The sequence below is a fragment of the Lepidochelys olivacea genome (assembly GCF_965140295.1).
Source record: "Lepidochelys olivacea isolate rLepOli2 genome assembly, chromosome: 8".
Classification (NCBI taxonomy): Eukaryota; Metazoa; Chordata; order Testudines; family Cheloniidae; genus Lepidochelys; species Lepidochelys olivacea.
This window is the reverse complement of record NC_140418.1, coordinates 32,409,787-32,430,132: the sequence shown is the minus strand read 5'-3', so window position 1 is coordinate 32,430,132 and position 20,346 is coordinate 32,409,787. Positions and strand designations below refer to the sequence as shown.

The window sequence follows — 20,346 nt, the reverse complement described above, 5'->3', positions numbered from 1 at the left end:
GGCAGGGGCTGCCCCCACCGCTGCGGCCTCGTCATCAACCGTGGCGCCCCTCCCAGCGTTTCCCTCCACCAGCTCTGCGATTGTCCCTCCCCCGGCCCCCAGGACGTATGCCCGGGCGGCAGCGGGCTCCCCCCTGCCTGCCGCCTCGTCATCTCGCCCCCCCCCGCCTCCGCCACCATCACCAGCGGCCGAGGCCCTTTCCCCGCCTTGACCAGGAAGCACGGCGTCCGTTGCCTCCTGGTGCCCGCCTCGCCCCACGTGGAGACATACGTGCAGGCGTTGGCGAAGGTGGTAGGATCCACGGCTATTGTGGCGGCCTCCAAGATGTATGGGAAGGTCGTTTTCTTCTTAGCCTCGGAGGATGCCGCCCAGGAGGCGGTGGAGAGGGGCCTGACGGTAGGGGGGGTGTTTGTCCCCCTAGAACCGTTGGAAGACCTGGGCGTTCGCCTCGTCCTTACCTCCGTTCCTCCCTTCTTACCCAATGCTGCCCTGTTACCCGCTCTTTCCACCCTGGGGAAACTTGTTTCTGTCATCAGCCCTCTCCCATTGGGCTGCAAGGACCCCACCCTCCGTCACATTTTTTCGTTCCGCCGGCAAGTGCAGCTTCTACCACCGGCAGGGGCGCGTGACGGAGAGGCGCTTGAGGGGTCCTTCCTAGTCCCCTACGAGGGAGCCCGCTATCGGGTCTTTTATTCTACCGGAGAGGCCCGGTGCTACCTCTGCCGCTCAGCGGGGCACATCCGCAGAGATTGCCCTTTGGCTCGGGGGGGAGGGGCACCCGAAACCCCCGAGACCCGGCAGGACATCGGCACCGTCGCTGCCGATGCCCCTGGCTGCCCAGTACCTGAAACCAACCCTCCTCCTACTCGACCCATCGCTGCTCCCGTCCGGGCCCAAGAGATACCTTCCCTACAATGCCCGGGCGAGCAAGGGGTTTCCACCCTTGCTAGTACCACCCCAATAGAGCCCATGGAGGAGGGTGTGGCAAGGATATTATCGGGTATAAGAGAGGGCCCTCCCCAAGGAGAAGCCCCCGCCCCTCATGTTGCCCCACCGCTACCTCCCCGAACCCCTAAACCATCGCCTCCGCCCCCCGACACGACCCCTGCTAACCAACCCCCAGATGATGCTATGGAGGGCTGGACCCTAGTCCAGGGGAAGCGAGGCAAGCGGAAGGCTCGAGCTCCGCTGCATCCACCCGACGCGGAAGCCCCCCGGAAGACCAGGAAAGGAGGCACTGCTATCGAGCCTCCCGCCACGGCCGCGAGCGAGATCCATCCGCCGGTGTCGGGAGGGGAAGACGGACTGGCATTGGAGGGCAGAATCCCCCCTCCACGGGAAACCCTCCCCTCCGAGACTCCTGAGGACACCCCTTCTGCCTGGACGCTACCCAAACCCCCCGCGGACCCCGAGGCGGCCATTGAGGCTGGCCCTAGAGGAGAGGCCCCCGGGGTGGCAGGAGTTGGCCTCCCCTCCGTGTATGCGGAGATTGAGGCCCTAGATTTGACCCCGGTCACCCAGGGAGGGGATGATTTGCTGCCGGCTGGCCTCGAGCTGGGCAGCCTTACCCCAGCCTCCCTTTCCCCATGCTCCCTCCCCCTTTTTGCCTTCCCGGGTGAGCACCCTGCAGAAGGCGGTCCACCACCTGATGCCGTGACCGCTAAAACCACCATGGAGCCAGCACCTAGCATTATTGGGAGCCCCTCCCCTTCCCCCTTAACCCTTGACTCTGCTCAGGAGGCACTTTCCCTTAGTTGCTCGCCTCCTGCATCCCAGAGCCTTACCCCTGCCCCTGCCCAAGGTCCCTCCTCCTGCAATGTTAATGCCGCCCCTGGGGTTATTTCCTTTCCGCCTTTTGCAGACTCCCCCCAGGGAGCAGTCTTTGCACTTTCTAGTCGCGACCCGTTAGGAGTGGCAATTTTTCCCCTGCCATCCCCCTCCACCCCAAGGCGTGAAATGAATTTAATAACCCCAGCCTGTCAGACGCCCCGTCGGTGGTCCGCACCCTGTCTACCTGCCTTAGCGGACCACGAGGCTGTATTAAGAGGCCCATCAGGGAATACCTCGGGAATTGTAACCCCACCCCCCCATGAGCTGCGGCATGCGCTACGGAAGTTCCTAGAGCACTCCCGTGGCGCCCGCGATAGGGCACAGCTGGCTCTTCGGCTATGGGGGGACTTTGATCAACTCCTCCAGGCCACAAAGGCCCTTATAAAGGAGGGCAGGGGGCAAGGAAAGCGCGGTGCTGCGGCCTACGAGCGAGCCCGCAGCTTCCGAAGCGATCTACTCACCCACGGGATGGGTCATGGGTTGCTGTGCAACCCGCCGGGGGCCCTGAACCCCCCCGCCAATACGAGACCCCCACCCACCCAGCCCTCCGTATGACACCTCTTATTATTGCGACCCTGAATACCAGGGGCTGTAGGATGGCTCTCCGCAGGTCCCAGGTGCTCTCTTACCTTCGGGAGGGGAGGTACTCTGTAGTTTTCCTGCAGGAGACCCATACAGACCCGGCCGCCGAGGACAGGTGGCGGCTGGAGTGGGGAGACGGGGTATACTTTAGCCACTTTGCGACCTGGCAGGCTGGAGTGGCAACCCTATTCTCCCCCAACCTACGGCCTGAGGTGCTAGGGGTCAATGAGGCCGTGCCGGGCCACGTGCTGCACCTTCGAGTCCGTATGGAGGGGCTCGTGGTTAATCTTGTTAATATCTATGCCCCGCAAATGAGCTCCAGGCGGCCACAATTTTATCAGCAGGTGTCCGACTTTCTCGGCACCCTGGATTCGCATGAGTGCCTGGTCCTGGGAGGAGACTTTAACACCACCCTCGAGGAACGGGACCACTCAGGGGCCGAACCGAGTCCGGCCGCCGCGAATATTCTCCAAGGGATAGTCGACCATCACTCCCTAGTGGACGTCTGGCGCGACCATCACCCAGATGACACCTCCACGTTCACCTTTGTCCGGGTGGAGGCCCATCGGTCACACCACTCTCGGTTGGACCGTATTTACTTATCCCGGTTCCATCTTTCACAGGCCCACTCCTCCGCCATTCGGCCGGCCCCATTCTCCGATCATCATTTAGTCGCTGTAACGGTTTCCCTCCGTGCAGAGAGACCGGGGCCGGCCTATTGGCACTTTAATAACAGCCTGTTGGAGGACGAGAGCTTTGTGATGTCCTTCCGGGAGTTTTGGTTGGCCTGGCGAGAGCAGTGGCGTGCCTTTCCCTCGGTGCGGCGATGGTGGGATCTCGGGAAGGTGCGCGCCAAGCTCTTCTGCCGTGACTACACTCGGGGCACCAGCCGACGGCGAAATGCGGCGATAGAGCAGCTGGAACGGGAGGTCTTAGAGATGGAGAGGCGCCTGGCCGCCGATCCCGAGGACCCGTCCCTCTGCGGAGCGTGCCGGGAGAAGCGGGAGGAGCTCCGGGCCCTTGAGGACCACCGGGCCCGAGGTGCCTTCGTTCGATCCCGCATCCGCCTCCTTCGGGAGATGGACCGCGGCTCCCGCTTCTTCTATGCCCTGGAGAAAACGAGGGGGGCCAAGAAACACGTCACCTGCCTTCTTGCGGAAGACGGCACCCCCCTCACGGGTCCGGAGGAGATGTGTGGGAGGGCCCGTGACTTCTACACAAGCCTTTTCTCCCCGGACCCGACCGATCCTGACGCTTGCGAGGTGCTCTGGGAGGAACTCCCCACGGTCAGCGTGGGCGACCGAGACCGACTAGAGCTGCCTCTCACCCTGGCCGAGTTCTCGGAAGCCCTCCGTCGCATGCCCACCAATAAATCTCCGGGCATGGACGGGCTGACCGTGGAGTTTTACCGCGCGTTCTGGGACATTCTCGGCCCAGACCTAGTTACCGTCTGGGCTGAGTCCTTGCAGAGCGGGGTCCTCCCTCTGTCATGCAGGCGAGCGGTGCTCGCTTTGCTGCCGAAGAAGGGGGACCTCCGCGATCTACGAAACTGGCGTCCCGTCTCACTCCTTAGCACGGATTACAAAATCGTAGCGAAAGCAATCTCGCTGCGGCTGGGGTCCGTGATGGCGGACGTGGTCCACCCAGACCAGACCTATACTGTCCCGGGTCGCAGCATTTTCGACAACCTCTTTCTCGTCCGAGACCTTTTGGAACTCGGGCGGAGAGATGGTCTATCGTTCGCCCTCCTGTCTCTTGATCAGGAGAAGGCGTTTGATAGAGTAGACCATGGGTACCTCCTGAGCACTCTGCAGGCGTTTGGATTTGGACCTCAGTTTGTGAGTTTTCTCCGGGTGCTGTATGCCTCCGCGGAGTGTTTGGTTAGGCTCAACTGGACCCTGACTGAACCGGTCAGCTTCGGGCGAGGAGTGCGGCAAGGGTGCCCCCTCTCGGGCCAGTTGTATGCTCTGGCGATCGAGCCTTTCCTCTGTCTCCTCCGCAGGAGGATGACAGGGTTGGTGCTGCGGGAGCCGGAGCTGCGGCTGGTCCTGTCGGCGTACGCCGATGACGTACTCCTCGTGGTCCAGGACCCGGGCGACTTGGCGCGAGTGGAGGCATGCCAAGCCATCTATTCGGCAGCCTCCTCCGCCCGAGTCAACTGGGTCAAGAGCTCTGGCTTGGCGGTGGGGGACTGGTGGCAGGTGAGCTCCCTCCCACCCGCACTTCAGACCATCCGGTGGAGTGCGGGTCCACTGCTCTATCTCGGCGTTTACCTTTCCGCCACACATCCTTCCCCGCCGGAGAACTGGCAATTTTTAGAGGGCGGGGTGATAGAGCGGATCCGGAGATGGACGAGGCTTCTTCGATGTCTCTCCCTCCGAGGTAGAGCACTGGTGCTTAACCAACTAGTCCTGTCCACGCTCTGGTACAGGCTCAACACCCTGGCCCCGGCCCCGGGTTTCCTGACCCACCTCCGGAGATTGATTCTAGAGTTCTTCTGGTCAGGAATGCACTGGGCCCCTGTTGGAGTTCTTCATCTACCCCTGAAGGAAGGAGGGCAGGGCCTGAAGTGTCCGCGTTTTCCGCCTCCAGGCCCTGCAGAGGCTCTTTTATAGTGCAAGTAGTTCGGCATGGAGCATACTGGCGCACGCCTTCCTGCGCCGTTTCCAAGGGCTTGGATATGACCGGCAGCTCTTTTATCTTTCTCCGAGGGGTTTTCCGCGAGACCTCTCCGGGCTGCCGGTCTTCTACCAGGACCTCCTCCGGACCTGGAAATTGTTTCTAACAACCAGGTCCGTGGCGGCCACCGTGGGGGCAGATCTCCTCACGGAGCCCCTGCTACACAACCCCCAGCTCCGTGTGCAGGTGGCGGAGTCCCACTCGGTGCGCCAGAGGTTGGTCCTGGCGGAAGTTACGAGGGTCGGAGACCTCCCGGACTACGACCGGAGAGACTGGCTGGATCCCCTGATGCTCGCTCGGCGCATGGGGCTCTCCAGCCTCCATACCCCCCGGCGCGTACTTCAGGAGGTAAAGGCCGCCTTGACCCCCGCTGCTCGGGCTTATGTTAGCCGAGCCTTGTGCGAGGGCGCACCCCGCCCATCCCTTACCCCAGGCCCGCCGGACCTTTCCATCGGGCCCCCACCCCGTAGATCCCAACAAACCCCTCACCCTTTCACTGCAAGCCGGCTGCACGAACTGCATCCGGTTAGCTTTCAAATTGCTTCACGGAAATACTTATATACACTTACGCTTCACACCCTTCACGCCCACACCCTGGTGTCCTGCCCCGATACAAAGTGGCGGGATCTCCTGCCACCTTTGGAGGGTGAGCAACCTCGGTGGGCCAGCCTGTATTCCACCCTGGTCCCAAGGCCCGTCGGGGACATCAGTTGGCGGCTCCTTCACGGAGCTGTGAGCACGGGCGTGTTTTTGACACGGTTTACCCCCATTCCGGACACTTGTCCTTTCTGTAATGTGAGGGAAACCCTGGCGCACGTGTATTTAGAGTGTGCCAGATTGCAGCCCCTTTTCCGGCTCCTCACAAATATTCTATTACGCTTCTGGCTTCATTGTTCCCCCCACCTTTTTATCTATACACTTCCCATCCGTGGCCCCACAAAGTCGCGGGATCTTCTGGTCAACCTCCTCCTAGCTTTGGCTAAAACAGCCATTTATAAAACCAGAGAGAGGAGGTTGGCACATGAAACGTCCTGCGATTGTGGGGCCGTTTTCCGATCCTCAGTACATTCATGTATCCGGGCGGAGTTCCTCTGGGCAGCGTCCACCAACTCCCTTGAAGCCTTCGAGGAGCGGTGGGCGCTGTCTGGGGTTCTCTGCTCGGTGACCCCGTCCGGTTCCCTCCGTCTGACCCTTTGATTGAGGGGAAGAGCGAGAGACGCCAGCCCCAGCCGTTGCCACTGTGGATACCATCATTCCTGTCATCTAGGAGGGGTCCTATAATACATGGGTGTCTACCCCCCCTCCCTAAACCGCCCACCCCGCAGCCGTGCCCATCTTACCGGGCACTCTCAGGAGAGGGAGGATCGGTGACACTGGGCGCGGCACTGGGTAACTCGAGGGGGTGGAAGACCACGAGTGTCGAGGAAGCCCCCCCGCTCTAGGCCACCAGGTAACTTAAGGGGGTGGAAGACCACGAGTGTCGAGGAAGCCCCCCCGCTCTGGGCCCAGGCTAGCCTGAACACTTCTCCCTCCTGAAAGCTGCTGTGTTATACCTTCTGATTGCGTTGTTTTGTTGCATAGTTGTTTTGTTTTCTTTGGTAATTCTGTAAGCGTTACCAATAAATTTTATTTCTATTTAAAAAAAAAACAAAAACAAAAAAAACCTTCCCTGTTACCTTACCCAGGGAAAAGGGACCTACTTAGCCTGGGGCTTGTATATCTGCCTTCTGTTACTCTCCTATAGTCATTCTGCCCGACCCTGTCACAGTATTTAGGCCTGTTTATTTGCCAGAGAGAGAATTTTGAGGTTTTTCAAATATACTTGTTTGTGCCTTATGTCCTTATCAACATATGTGAACAAGGAAGAAACAAGTGTGTTGGTTCTGCCTACAACAAGATGGTTTTTTTAGTATAATAAAAAAAGATAAGAAATAGAGCTAAAATGTTGCTGGATATGGTTGGAGATTAATATACAACTGCCTTGACTCCTTTCCCAAGACAAGGTCAAGCAACCAGTTGGGAGGGGCAAGGTATGAGAAACACAAAAAGCCAAAGAAAAAGTAGCCTTGGCCAGGACACAACCTCACTCTTCTGGTACTGAAGCCTCCAGACTCAAGACCCTCCAAAACGGAACATGACCATAAATTGTAAGGGGTGGGACCAGGGACGGGCACTACCAATATAATTAAGCCTGCTAAGGAGGAGGAGGGGAAAAGGAAAAGCTCTACTGGTGTACAGAGCTATGGTTATGCTTCCTTGTTAACTCCAACAGGCATTGCATTGCCTGCACTTTGGACTCTGGCCTTCTGCTTTCTGTCTGGGTGACAAGAACCCAGGGAGGGCAGCGGAGCCCTAACAAGCTGCACGTGAGTATTCAAGGAGAGAATTTGGCCTTCATTGTTCAGACTCTTCAAAATTCTTACAGTGTTTTCACAGCATTTTTTAGTCATTGCTTAGTTTTTTTCATTCATTTCTAGGTCAGTTTCTCCAGGCCTTTATTCCTTCATTTCTCTCTGGATTAATCAACGTTTTCCTGAATCTGATCACGGTAATCTCAATATTCTTATTTGTGATACAATGCTCCTGCATATCATCTAAAAATCATATTGTCTTTATTAAATATATTGCATTAAATCACATTGTCTTTATTAAATGTACACCTCCAATTTGCTATCCGCTATCACACATCAGCTCAGTCTTTTCCAGACTCTCAGCTTTTCAAGTACGTCTCTGTGTATAGAAATTGGGTGTGTTTGACCCTCAGAGGTACAAAGCTGCATTTTTCCTACACTGAATCTCACTTTTTAGTGATGTGTGAACATAAGAGTGTCTCACAAGGTTTTCTCTCAATATTTATTCCATCGTGTTACTGGAGACTAAATGCCAGGAGTGATTTTTTTTAAAGAAAAATTTCAGTAACACAGTTGCTCTTTTCCAATCCTCGAGTGTATCATTGGTTCTTCAGCACTTTTAAATAAATAATTGCCAGTGGTTTAATAATGTCATTAGCTAATTATTTTGTTAGCCCAGAGATATCTATCATGCAGACTTGATGATTTATTCATCTTTCCCACTCATTCCCATACCTTATTTTTAGAACAGTAGCTATATCGACTAAGTTTTCCTTTCTTCCTAATTTCCTATACATCTTTTTTATTTTTTCTGGTTAAAATAAGATTTTTAACAAGCAGGTAGTTCATCCATTTTGGACGTGTCACTGGTGTGGTCTCTCTCCTCACTGTGCCTACTTTCCCTCCAAATGAAGTTGTAAAAGCCTTACTTGTTCTCCTTATTTCATTTGGTTAGCATTGACTAAATGTGCTTCTTTTTTAGTCCTTATGTCTTCCACACAAGCCTTGATTAACTAACTAACCTTGTCTGGTTCCTTCCAACTTTGTCCCTTTTTAGTACAGCTTTTTTTGTAGTTCCAGGTCATTCAATAAATTGCTCATGAAGCCATACTGGCCAGTTTTGGTTTCCTGTTTTTCAGTGGTAACAAAATTTCTTGCAATTTAATTCTCATGTTTGTTTGAACATCCTCCAGTCATCTACCACACTCATGGAATTTAATATGTCCTTTTATAGAACCTTACTGCTTCATTTTTGTACCTACACATGTTCTTAGCTTCAGGGATACACACACATATAAGTATTTGTTGAGGACCTAGGTTTCTGATATCTTAGAATAGTCAACTGAATTCTTACACTTTGAAGTGCCCAATGAATCCATTTCTTAATATTGTTTGTCGACAGGAATTTGTGGTCACTGTGTACTCTCAAATTCTCAGTCAGTTCCTCTCTATGGGTAAGAATATATCCTGGATGGGTTCTCCTCTGGGTGGATTTTCTATTTCCTGGCTCATAGTTCTCCTCTACTTCCTGTTCCTGACATATCTATTTGAGAATCCATATTTAGCTGTATGTGTCACCCCAAGTAGGAATACTCAAATTACTGTTCCCTATAACTCTGAATGTCATGGTTGGTCATGACACTCTAAAGTATTTGAAACTGAAACCTGGCGCTTTTTCTTTGTTTTCCATTGATACTATTTCCTACTGCTTTCGTTATCACCTCTTTCCTTTTATGTTTCACCCATGAAAACTTACTGCACTCACCATTATGAACATTCCACCAGTAAGAATCATTATAGAGATGTTGTCCTTGAACAGACAGTTTTACTTAATTACTCAACCTGGAGTTCTTGTTGGGGTCCTCAGCAGCTGCTGGAGATGCAGACAACCATAGTAACTAAGCAGTATGTTTCCCCATGTGTGCATAGTGATTAATGTTGCTAACTTTTTCTTTTGGATCTAGATCTTGCAGCAGTGATCTGTGCCTTTGACACTTCTACAGTGGACTCTATGTGGAGCTATTTCTAAAGACAAGCGGGAAACTCCACCAAGTATACAATGTGATTATCCATTTGCTTAGCAGTCCTTGCAGAGAATAGACATTACAACTGTTCTCTCTGATCAGCATTTATTCCTTTATCGAATCATAAAAGTGTAGGACTGGAAGGGACCTCGAGGGAGTCATCTAGTCAAGTCCCTGGCACTCAAGGCAGGAGTAATAACTAGACTATTCCTGACAGGTGTTTATCTAGCCTGTTCTTAAAAACCTCCAATGATGGAGATTCCACAACTTCCCTAGGCAATTTGTTCTAATGCTTAACCACTCTTACAGTTAGGAGGTTTTTCCTATTGTCCAACCTAAACCAACTCTGCTGCAATTTAAGCCCATTGCTTCTTGCCCTATCCTCAGAGATTAAAGAGAACAATTTTCTCCCTTCTCCTTGTAACAACCTTGTATGTACTTGAAAACTTATCTCTCTTCCCCTCCAGTCGTCCCCCCCCTCCTGTCTTCTCTTCTCCAGACTGAGCAAACCCAATTTTGTCCATCTTTCCTCATAGGTCATGTTTTCTAGATCTTTTATTATTTGTGTTGCTCTCCTCTGGACTTTCTCCAATTTGTCCACATCTTTCCTGAAATGTGGCACCCAGAAGTGGACACAATACTCCAGCTGAGGCCTTGTTAGCACAGAGTAGAGCAGAATAATTACTTCTCATGTCTTGCTTACAACACTCCTGTTAATATATCCCAGAATGACGTCTGCATTTCTTGCAACTGTGTTACACTGTTGACTCATATTTAGCTTGTGGTCCACTATGACCCCCAGATCCCTTTCTGCAGTACTCCTTCCTAGGCAGTCATTTCCCATTTTGTATGTGTATGGCTGATTGTTCCTAAACAGAGTACTTTGCATTTATCCTTATTGAATTTTGTCTTATTTACTTCAGAACATTTCTCCAGTTTGTCCAGATCATTTTGAATTATCCTCCAAAGCACTTGCAACCCCTTCCAGGTTGGTATCGTCCGCAAACTTTATAAGTGTAGTCTCTACGCTATTATCTAAATCATTGATGAAGATATTGAGTAGAACCGGACCCAGAACTGATCCCTGTGGGACCCCTTTTGTTATGCCCTTCCAGCTTGACTGTGAACCACTGATAACTACTCTCTGGGAGTAGTTTTCCAAACAGTTACGCACCTGCATTATAGTAGCTCTATCTAGGTTATGTTTTCTTTGTTATTTTTCTGGATGTAATTCGTTAGTGTTTTTTATGAATACAGATCAAATTGGTCAGAGTCCTGTAACCTTGCAAGATCCTCATGCCATGCCATAGCTTCAGCACCTTAACTTAATTGTTACTTGCTACGATCAAACTGGTTTAAACAGGTGGGATTCGCAGCAGTACCTTCCACTCTGGAATTTGCTTTCCTCTTAATGGAAAGGAGCCAGAGCCTACTGACCTTAAGGGCATATTGGAAAACTTATCTTTCTTTTTCAGGCCTTTGCCTGTAAGAGACAGGAGAGGACATTATTAGCCTGGTGGATGGGGTAAGAGGAGATTTTCTTACTGGTCAAGACTGTAATTTTTGGTATATGTATTTTTTTCATAAATCAAACTGAATAAATAGTGTCTTTACTTTAGAATAAAGTATAAAGAATAAAGGATATTCTAAAGAATAAAAACCCTGACACTGTTACATAAGCATGAATGTTTTATGGATTGCTGCTGGTGAAGATTATTGCATTCTATTGCTTTTGCTGTTTGCTTGAGAATGGAGATGGAGTTTTCCTTAAAATAGATCAAACATGATATTTTAACTACACACACAGTTTGGAAATTATTTAACAGGGTTTGTTTTTCAGATCTGATTTATAATCCCCTATATTTATTCTAATTATACCTTTGTTACCTTTAAAATTTGAGCATTTCCTTACCTAGATCCCCTTGAAAATGAGTCTCTCAAAGTGAATTTCACCATTGTAAACGACACTGAATGGAATTTACATTTTTGTAAATCTCCAGTATCAGAAGAGAATAATTTAAGCCTCTTTCTGTAAGAGCCAAAATAACATCAAATTGTCAACCTATGTACACATCCACACACATCCTGACAAAATATATAATTTCATCATGAGGGAAAAAGATTTTTTCAAGCACAAATGGAACTCGCTATTTATACACAAGATCTGACAGAAGGGTACAATCCTGCTCCCACTGACACCAAAGGAAAAAAATTCCATTGATTTCCAAGTGAGCAGGAGTGGGTCCAATATTTCATCTTTCCCCACAAATCTTTCAGTGTCACTAGAATTAAGGCTTCTATATCGTGTCCTTCAAGAAAAGAAAAATGTTTAACTGTCATATTAGACAAAAAGCCATTTATTGAATTTCCTTCGTTAATTAATTTTAATTTCTAAAAAATGTAATGCATATCAGACATTTGCCTACATATTTCCAGGTCAAACAGAACAATCAGTTACCATGGCAGGCAGTATCCATGAAATAGAAAAAACATTCATTAATTCACTACTTCTACCACTAGAGGGCAGATAATATACCACCAGTCTGAAAATAAGATACCGCTGCTTTCAAAAACTTTGTTGGGATTAAATATTCAAGTATATTTATTTACTTATTTTACAAACTATGAAAGAATGCCTAATCAATGTTCTGGGTTAAGATACACTTAATAAATAAATAGACCCATCAGTCTCCTCAGATGAAATCAGCAACAACATCACTTGGGCATGTATCAGATGTTAGACTCAGATATAGTGTCACAACAGGTTGTATATACAGCCCCCTGCCATGGTCACTGTAACCAACCAAAATAAGTGACTGAGTGGTTGTCCCTAATAGGGCAAAATCTTGAATAAAGATGTTTCAAGCCATGCCACAGTCAGTAAACTCTTGTGAAGCAGTACTCTCTTGAGCATCAAACACCGCACTACTGCTGATCTGGGTACATAACCTATGTCAAGACATGTCACCTTAGTTTCCCCATCAGAAAAATGGTGATAATGATATGTTCCTTTGTCAAGAACTTTGAAATGTATGGTTTCAGAACCCCAATGAGTGGTCTCACTGAAGTTAAGTGAGGTTCCAACATTAATAAGCTATACACCCAGTAGTAAGTGTTTGCATAAATAGAAGAAGTGAGCCTTGGGGCTTGTCTACATGGCGAGTTAGTCGTAGCAAGCAAGGGTGATAGTCTACAGCACATTAGCTTGCTTCACAGAAACTCACTCTGTGGACCCTGTTTCAGGCACACTAACAGTTCTGTAGTCCACTTTGAGTTACTCCCATTTCAAAGAGCAGTACATCAAAGTGCACTACAGAGCTTTCAGTATGTGGTAGCAGGGACTGCATGGCAAGCTAGTATGCTGTAGATTCACACCCTTGCTTATAGAATCATAGAATCATAGAATATCAGGGTTGGAAGGGACCTCAGGAGGTCATCTAGTGCAACCCCCTGCTCAAAGCAGGACCAATCCCCAATTAAATCATCCCAGCCAGGGCTTTGTCAAGCCTGACCTTAAAAACTTCTAAGGAAGGAGATTCTACCACCTCCCTAGGTAACACATTCCAGTGTTTCACCACCCTCCTTGCTGCACACTGACTTGTTGTGTGGTCAACCCTCAGTTTTTGGCCTGATCCGGCAAACACGTAAAATTGGGTATGCTTGCAGAACTAGATTGGGAGTCAGCTATGGGCTCGATCCTACTCCCATGGAAGTCAACAAACTATGATGTTTTCCAGACTGCCAGTTTAGGTGATGGATTAGGAAGTCATATTGATGTATCACACAACCTGGAAAGGGTTAAGTAGGATTTCCTTATGGTAAATGTTAATTAAAAAATTGCATCAAGTACCCACTAAAATATAAATTTAATATGAAACATATTTAATTAAAGTTGAACTATAATTTATTAATAAATCATTATTATTGCCTGGTTGGAGAGATTAATTTCTATACCAAAGAGACTTTAATTCCTTTTTGTTTCTACATTGGCCTCTCAATATCCACCCCGTTTCTTGGAAACATCAAAGATCATTTCAGCTTAATTTTCCTCACTAAATCAACAGCACTGAAATTAATTACACAAACAGTTAAGCTTAATGAACATATGATGCCTGTAAGAGTCTTGGTGAAAACCAACTGTGGAGAAAGGTTGTATTAAAATGTGACATAGAACATAGGAAAATACAGTCTGGGAATCCTTTTGCTAATACTTGCAATGACTCATGTAAACTTATCTTATTCACTAACACTTTGCCTTCTGTTTCCTTTTGGTACATTTAATTCTTTTATATGCAGGAGAGCTGGAATGATTCAGACACTTGTTCTCTCCACACTTTGAACTGTGGAAGGTGCTCTGAAATTATTTTATACACTTTCCGTATTCACTCTATGCATTCCCAAGGTCATCGAGATCACTATGTGTCCTCCCATTGATTCCAGTGGGTTTTGGATCAAGACCTTATGTTCTTCTCTGCCTTTCTTCTAAATTCCCAGCTTTTTTCCACAGGGTGAATTATAAGTGAAAGTCAGAGTAAGTCTGAATGAAAGGGGGCAGGGAGAAGAACTAGTCTACACATTTGTAGGTGGTTTCCACTTGTACCAAACGAAGCCCTAAATAAATGAGCTAACCTGCTGCATCTAACGCTGCACAGCACATCAAAGAATAAATCATGGAACAGAAAGAAGAATGGATGACTGCAGATTATGGCTACACACAGGACACTTCTTACCCAGGTACGGGGAATTGCGCAACCTGAAAATATACCCTGGGAGGTAGGTAATCTTCAATCACCTTTACTTCATTTGCTAACAAACATGTGAAGGGGGAGCAGAGCTGATCAAGTAGTACCTTGCTCTTGCTTAGGAAACTGCTTCCTTTGAAAGTTAAATGACCAAGATAGTCAAATTGGTTTAAATTTTACCTCTCTGAGACAGGTAAGACCATCGGGCGAAGTCTAGGAAAAAGTAAGAAAACAATTTAACAAAAATAAAATTAAAACCATATACACTATTGTCTTGTTTTTTGTTTTTGTTTTTTTAAGTGAAGCTGGATGGGCCCTTAAAGAGATCCGGGATCTTCTGGTTCCTATTTGGATGTGCCATATCTCAGTCCGTTGCTTCTCTCTCTTATGCAGAAGGGCAGTTAAGGAAGTCAGGGTTCCCTCTCCCCTGTATGACAATGAAACACAGGAAGTTGCATGAAGGAAGATGTGCAATGGTCATGCAACCATGCGATCAGTGGCAGAGATCAATGAGGTGGGGATGCAACATGACACCGAAGGAGCAATACGTTCTGATACTGAGCGCTTCTGAAAGCAAATCCTCTCCCTCATGCAATCTTAAAAGTTTGGACAGAAGGGCTCCCTTTTTCCAATGGTGGGAGCCTTGCATCTTTTTCTTCCTCATCCTGGTCAGAATACTTCTTTGGCTGTAGAAATGAAAATCGGTTAGTGGAGGAATAACAAAGTCCATGGGGCTGGTGGCCTGTTCAGAGTCACCACACTTGCAGCACAGTAATTTGATACAATTCTCATGCACCTTGGGAGGAAGTGTTATTAGTAAATTAGGTTTAAACAAAAAGAGTTAGGTTGGCTTTTTTGTTTGTTTTAGAACTGTATTTAGTTCCACTTTGTCTCACTCTCTTTACCTTAGATTTGGTCTGCAACCATTTATGAAGAGTCACGTAGATCTTTAGAGCATTTCTCAGTATATCAATGTACACAAGTTTCCCGGCCTTCATTCCATGCTGTGAAGCTCCTACCTCTGGGTCAGTTCAGCTTCCATTTGTTTTCTTAGCTTCCATTTAGTTAGTGCCACACAAAAATACCTAAATTGTATGCAATGCTTTCCTATGTTCCCCTTCATCACATTCTCCAGTTCCGAATACCTGATCTCTTCCTGGCCAATCACTGTGCACCACCAGAAAGATCTCTGGTGGACTAACAGAACACACAAACGAGCACAACTTGCTCAGCTGCTGCTGATAGATGAATGTGTCACCATCTGAATTATATCTGAGTTAGGTAGGAATTCCCTTGCCAGTTTGAGGCCAAAGATCAAATGGGCCATAGACACCAAACCACACAAGCTCATCCCTATGGGAGCAGCCCTGCAGGTAAGCTGTATGGGCAAGGAAGTGTGTGTGAAGGAAGCCGGTACTGCTACGGCACATCTGTGCCTGCCCTTACTGTTCTCATAGCTCCATTGATGAACTTACACGAGCTGAAGATCTGCCCCCTAAAATCCTTAGGCCACGCTGAATTTCATGGAATAACATTGAATTCTTGTAAAAAACACAAGCAGACATCCCCTCCCTTACAAAAGGGCAAATGGAATTATAAGGACCCACGACAAGGCAAAGGTGAGCTTACATTTTTATTCATATTGCCCAAATATATTATTCAGTTGTTGAACCGTTACAGGAAAGGGGCTGAGAGCTAGGCAATCATCACAAGCTTTCCTATTTCACTCTCCCCTGAGCCCAGCTTGATGGATGGGGTTTCAGCTAATTTTAGACTCGGGTGCAGACAACATGATTAGATGACAAAGCCTTTAGAATTATAGTTGTGATTGCATATTTAATGCTTGCAGGAATGGAAGTAATTTAGTATCTGGCCCTAGACCTAATTGATTCATTTAAACACAAATTATTATTTTTAATACTTTTACATATTTTTCTGCAATTGTATAATAGCTTTCTCTTCAGAAAAAAACTGCCAAAGTCCAGCTCATTCTCAATTATTCTCTGTGCTGTACCCCTCAAGAAATAAAGTGAGGGCTAATGAACAAACCAACCACACACCAAGATGAAAAATGAATCTGATGCTAACTGAGTCTGTAACGTCACATGCTCCCCCCCCCCATATATATTTCATTGTGTAGCATACACAGGCACTGAATCAAGTTCTGGGAATAGATGTAAAAACACATACAGTTTTGAAAAGGACCTTCAGAAAAACAGCAGAGGAGCAGACAATGTCCATGAAAGTTTTCATAAGAACATGAAAAGAAAGCAGTGGTGTAAAGTAACAACCCTAAAACCCAAAGACAAAGACAATACATCACCCAACAAGGAGAAGGTTCCTCAGAAACCCAAATGCAAATAGCTGAATGTGAAATATCAGAATCCATTTCTTATCCCTTGGGACACACCCAACTGAGTTACATGAATGCTTCTACCAGCCACGAATGAACCCACAATAGAGAGGCTCCAGCCAATTCCCTCAATTCCCCTGTCTTGCACACCGGAACTGTACCATCTTGCCCTGGTTAGAGGCCTGGCCAGTGTAAGCTCATTACCTAGTTCACCACTTCTTCATAGGAAAGTAGACATGCACAAGCATTTGTAACCTGTACTGAGATTTGCTAAGCACTTTAGACAAACTCACTGGTAAGGATAAAACATTAAAATAAGTTTATTAACTATAGAAAGATCAATTTTAAGTGATTATAAGTGATAGGCATAAAGGCCAGAATAGTTACCTTAAGAAAATAAAAAGTAAACATTCATTCTAAAACCTAAACTTTTAGTCTAAGCAAGAGTTGACTCAAACAGCTTTTCTCACCCTGACAGATGATACAAGCAGGTAGGTTACAGTTCCTCAATACACAGGCTGGGACTACGTTTCAGCCTGGGACCAAAGTTCCTCAGTTCAAAGTCTTTGTCCTCCAGATGTTGTTCCCAGTCTTGAGTTGGGGGGAGGGGGGAGAGACCAAGTTATGATGTCATTATCTCTCTTTTTATGCCTTCTTCCAGCTTACTAGAAAGATCCTTGCTGTGAATTCCCAATCCTGAACTTCCATTCTGCAACACCACCTGTGAGCTACAGCAGTTCATCCTAACAGTAACAAGGTGCCACTGAAAGACTAGCTAATACATGTGTTTACTTCGTCTCCTGTGGAGGATGCCTCTATGCATCTCCTGAATAACTGCAAAGATTTTCAATTTATCTTTGCTCATTTTGTATAACAGCACTTTGGAGATCCAAACACATGGAACCCCCATACAAAAGCCTCCAGGGCACAGCTGTACTGTGGAAGTTACAGCACAACATAAAATATCAGATAACTTCATTACTTGTGATACAGTAGCTTTCAAAGATAGTTGGAAACCATGCTATGTGATGCATTTTGCTGCTTCTCTGAGCAGGAATAATACATGCATACATACACCATTTGCCTACCATCTCTAGCTGATTTTCTGGGGATGCACACTAGCTGATTTAGTGGGGACTGGACAAACCCTCGGTTAGCAACCCACCTTTCGTATATGCTATGGACAGTTCATGCCCTGTTGCTTGCACAAGTGATTAAAGGGAACCTACATACTCTGTTGAACAAAATAAGGCAGGATTTTAACTTGATTAATTTACATCTAGTGAGGGGACACAACTGATTGGAGATATACAATTATATGAGGGTCTCACCTTACTTTTGGCAATTACAATCTCTAAGCCACTGCCCCATCCCATCCTGCACTAGAAACATATCTGTGGGTGAACAATTCTTTACAAGTGCTCCCGCCTTTCCAGTCCTATTTAGTTTTGAAGTATCTTGAGAATGGGGTAGAATGAAAATGTCCCATTTCTCAGTGTTTCCCTGTATTATTTAAATACGTTTGACTTTGCCTGCAGAGTCACAACAATATCAGTTTACACTATTAATGATAATAGAAGCCCTAAACTCTTTTGATTGTGTCTGTCAAGGTTCCTCCCCCACTCTGAACTCTAGGGTACAGATGTGGGGACCTGCATGAAAAACTCCTAAGCTTACTTTTACCAGGTTAGGTTAAAACTTCCCCAAGGTACAAATTAATTTTATCCTTTGTCCTTGGAATAACCACTGCTGCCACCAAACTCTAACTGGGTTTACTGGGAAACGTAGTTTGGACACGTCTTTCCCCCCAAAATCCTCCCAACCCTTGCACCCCACTTCCTGGGAAAGGTTTGGTAAAAATCCTCACCAATTTGCATAGGTGACCACAGACCCAAACCCTTGGATCTGAGAACAATGAAAAAGCATTCAGTTTTCTTACAAGAAGACTTTTAATAGAAATAGAAGTAAATAGGAGTAAAGGAATCACCCCTGTAAAATCAGGATGTAGGTACCTTACAGGGTAATTAGATTCAAAACATAGAGAATCCCTCTAGGCAAAACCTTAAGTTACAAAAAAGACATACAGACAGAAACAGTCATTCTATTCAGCACAATTCTTTTCTCAGCCATTTAAAGAAATCATAATCTAATGCATACCTAGCTAGATTACTTACTAAAAGTTCTAAGACTCCATTCCTGTTCTATCTCCAGCAAAGCAACATACCAACAGACACACAGACCCTTTGTTTCTCTCCCTCCTCCCAGCTTTTGAAAGTATCTTGTCTCCTCATTGGTCATTTTGGTCAGGTGCCAGCGAGGTTACCTTTAGCTTCTTAACCCTTTACAGGTAAGAGGATTTTTCCTCTGGCCAGGAGGGATTTTAAAGGGGTTTACCCTTCCTGTTACATTTATGACAGTGTCCCTGTCTTTTAAACAGGGACAGCACACTTTGTATTTTGAAACAAAATGATGCAATGCCATTTGGCACCACACCAGTCTCAGTAAAAATGAAATAAAAATGAACAACATTTACATCGCAGCTCTCTACACAGTTGAATAATTTTTGCATGGTTTATTAAGCTAATGTATTTCCTACAATATCCGTATTTCACAGACCACAGAATCTAGCAGCACCTTTAGTTTCAGTCTGTTAAAGTGAAAAGCTGAATACGTTCTGCATCACATCTTCAATTCAATTTTATGCATCTCTCTGCACCGAAGGTAGCTCAGATTGACACAGGGTAGCGTTAAGAAAATAATTCAACATTGTGCTTTTTACCTAGATCTTAAAGGATAATTTCCCCAAGTTTATATTGTTTTAGCATGGTACAAGTTTATACCTTAGGGCACCATATGGAGTCCCTAGCAAAAATAAAAATCTGTGTAATAATATAAAGCTCTTAAGCACTGCCATCTCCAAGATAATGTTCTTATTAGGATGTAGATTGGTGTAAGTAGAAACCTTTTCACAACTGGGGTACTTGCTGGCTCTGGGAGGCTGCAATTTGTCTCTAATTTACCAAGTCCAGCCCAGCTAGGTAATTCCTGTAAGCCAACTATTAGTGAGTGATGTGAAATGGGGTCTGACTTTCAAGAACACCACTTCACATGTTATTTCTACCTGACAGAAACCACTAAGTCTCAGTGATCTGATGAAGTAATGGGTGAAAAACAAGAGAATCTAACAGTTCTTTTTTTATGAGAGTTATGGTATCCACAAGTTAATAGAACATTAGGTCTGATTTAACATTCCCACCAGTTTCAGATTGGTGTAGCCTCAGTGACTCCAGTAGATTTATATCATAATCAAACCTACTGGGCCTGGTTCTGGAATCACTGGCCCCTTTACAGTGGCTCAGCCATCCAAAAGAGGCCACAGAGCTAGCGTGGTACTGGGAACTCTCCCAGTGCAAGAACAGCGTAACGGCAGCCCTGCATAACCCAAAGTCTATGGACATGCTGAGAAAGTGGTCAAGGAGGAGGAGGTACTGTTGGGGGAAGCAGCCAAAGTGCTTTATGCTTCCAACTATTTTGTGCTGTGGATTAGTCCGTTGATGGCCATGCCAAACTGCTGTAAATTACAGCAGTCTCTGCAGTTGCTCTAACTTCATTCTAGTAGTTGCCATGACCATGGGCATAACTGTTGGTATGACTGAGTAGTAAGACCTCCTTCAAAAAGGTAGGTAATAGAGTAACAAACCCAAAAATGTACGAAAATACTTATTAATATTTATCTTATGGGACTTAATTGTCATTGTCATTCAGAAACATTACTAATAGTTTTG

The 20,346-nt window shown here is 46.7% G+C and overlaps 1 protein-coding gene across 6 annotated transcripts in view; it reads right to left on the bottom strand.

Annotated features, from left to right (window-relative positions):
- KCNIP1 (potassium voltage-gated channel interacting protein 1) overlaps window positions 1–20,346 on the bottom strand; it is a 552,728-nt gene that overhangs the window by 56,142 nt on the left and 476,240 nt on the right. For 2 of the 6 annotated variants that reach the window (XM_084636953.1, XM_084636956.1), the window contains exon 2: window positions 14,389–14,421. The exons of the other annotated variants lie outside the window; for them this stretch is intronic. In XM_084636953.1, coding sequence (XP_084493079.1) covers window positions 14,389–14,421 — 33 coding nt within the window. The remainder of the gene's footprint in view (window positions 1–14,388; window positions 14,422–20,346) is intronic. 6 annotated transcript variants of the gene reach the window in all.